This window comes from Priapulus caudatus, unplaced genomic scaffold, assembly GCF_000485595.1.
Source record: "Priapulus caudatus unplaced genomic scaffold, Priapulus_caudatus-5.0.1 Scaffold2783, whole genome shotgun sequence".
NCBI classification, from domain to species: Eukaryota; Metazoa; Priapulida; class Priapulimorpha; order Priapulimorphida; family Priapulidae; genus Priapulus; species Priapulus caudatus.
Genome location: NW_014579844.1, coordinates 17,901 through 19,348, shown reverse-complemented (window position 1 = coordinate 19,348; position 1,448 = coordinate 17,901). Strand labels below are relative to the sequence as shown.

Genomic DNA, 1,448 nt, shown 5'->3' with positions numbered 1-1,448 from the left:
AAATAGATCATCGCGCCCTCTATAAACACCTGGCCAACGGAACTCGGCCCTGATACAGTAACGACAGTGGATCTACTCTTACAGCCGACGGCGCACTGGGTATAGAATATACAGCGCCCTCTACAACACACACCTTTCCAACTATACTTGGCCTTGATGCAGTAACGGCAGCTCGTCTCCATGGTGACCGCGTGCTGGGCGTCTTGGAAGGGGTCCTGGCAGCATGCGGCGTATGAGGGGCAGCCGGTGCTCCTGCCCTGGCTGGTCAGGTCGCTCGACTCACACACGTAGCAGGAGTAGTCGAACGCTAGCGCGGCTGCAACGACAACGCGGTGGGTGCAGGGTTCGTGGTGAGTGTGTCTGTCACAGCAAGCTGCTGTAGAGGATGCCCATACTATAGACACGCGTACAGATGTATGCAGACATGCTATAGAATGTGACAAGCAGCGGCGTCACTAGGGTTGGTGACACACGGTGTGGTAACTCATGGTGTCACCCCCATGGACCTCCTTCCGTACCAGACCATACAGAATCCGTAGTAATGTTTTTTGTACTAATGTTACTCGTTTTAAATTTTATAGACAGGTCTCTCTGGACAGGGTATAATTTCCGAACATCATTATTGGCACAGGGTTATCTAGATACCAACCCATCAAGCTGATATTGGCCTAATATTGGCAAAACAATATTGGACCAATATCACCAGGCCGATATTGGACCAATATCTGTCTATATTGACAAGACAGGACATAACCGAAATGTGCAATATTGCAACAGGGTATACTTTTTAGTGCAGTATATTGGGACAGGGTGTATTTTAGGGCGCAAAGCGGTTTGCGACAGGGTCAGGTTTTCAAGGTCCCGGAGGCACCTCCCTACCCAGTTCCGAGGCGAGTGCCTCCGCCCCCCAGGGCGTAGAACTCACACGCTACACGCACGCTATAGATGCAATGAACATGACATACAGCGGCCGCTGTGAACAGCCCTGTATTGATCTGTGGGTGATTACGAACCCTATACTATATAGATGACGCAATCGGAAAATTCAACGCGATGTACAGTTAGTTATCAATACGAACGATTCCTATTTATATATCACACACATTATAATGCTAAACGTACATTGGGGGCAAAGTAAATAGGATCTCCTGCTCTGCTCACTGACCATTTACCATTTAGTAGTGGGGTCACTATATGCAGACACTGGCGCTATAACAAGGGGCGTTTATTACTCTAACACTGACTGGGCAAATCAAGATGACCTCTAATTTTATACCATATAGACGTACCAGTATCGCCGGATGAGTTTGGATCATTTTCGCGTATATAGCGTGTTATTGACATACGAGTAACACCAGTCTACTGCACCACCACCCGCTCACCCCGTCTCTCTCTCTCTCTCTCTCGCTCTCTCTTTCTCTCTCTCTCTCTCTCTCTCGCTCGCTCGT

At 48.8% G+C, this 1,448-nt stretch overlaps 1 protein-coding gene across 1 annotated transcript in view; it reads right to left on the bottom strand.

Moving 5' to 3' along the window:
* The window catches only part of LOC106819053, a gene marked incomplete at its 3' end in the record, with an annotated part of 7,024 nt that overhangs the window by 5,218 nt on the left and 358 nt on the right, over positions 1 to 1,448 (bottom strand). The window contains exon 2 of the mRNA XM_014823714.1: positions 134 to 316. Within this exon, the coding sequence (XP_014679200.1) occupies positions 134 to 316 (183 nt within the window). The remainder of the gene's footprint in view (positions 1 to 133; positions 317 to 1,448) is intronic.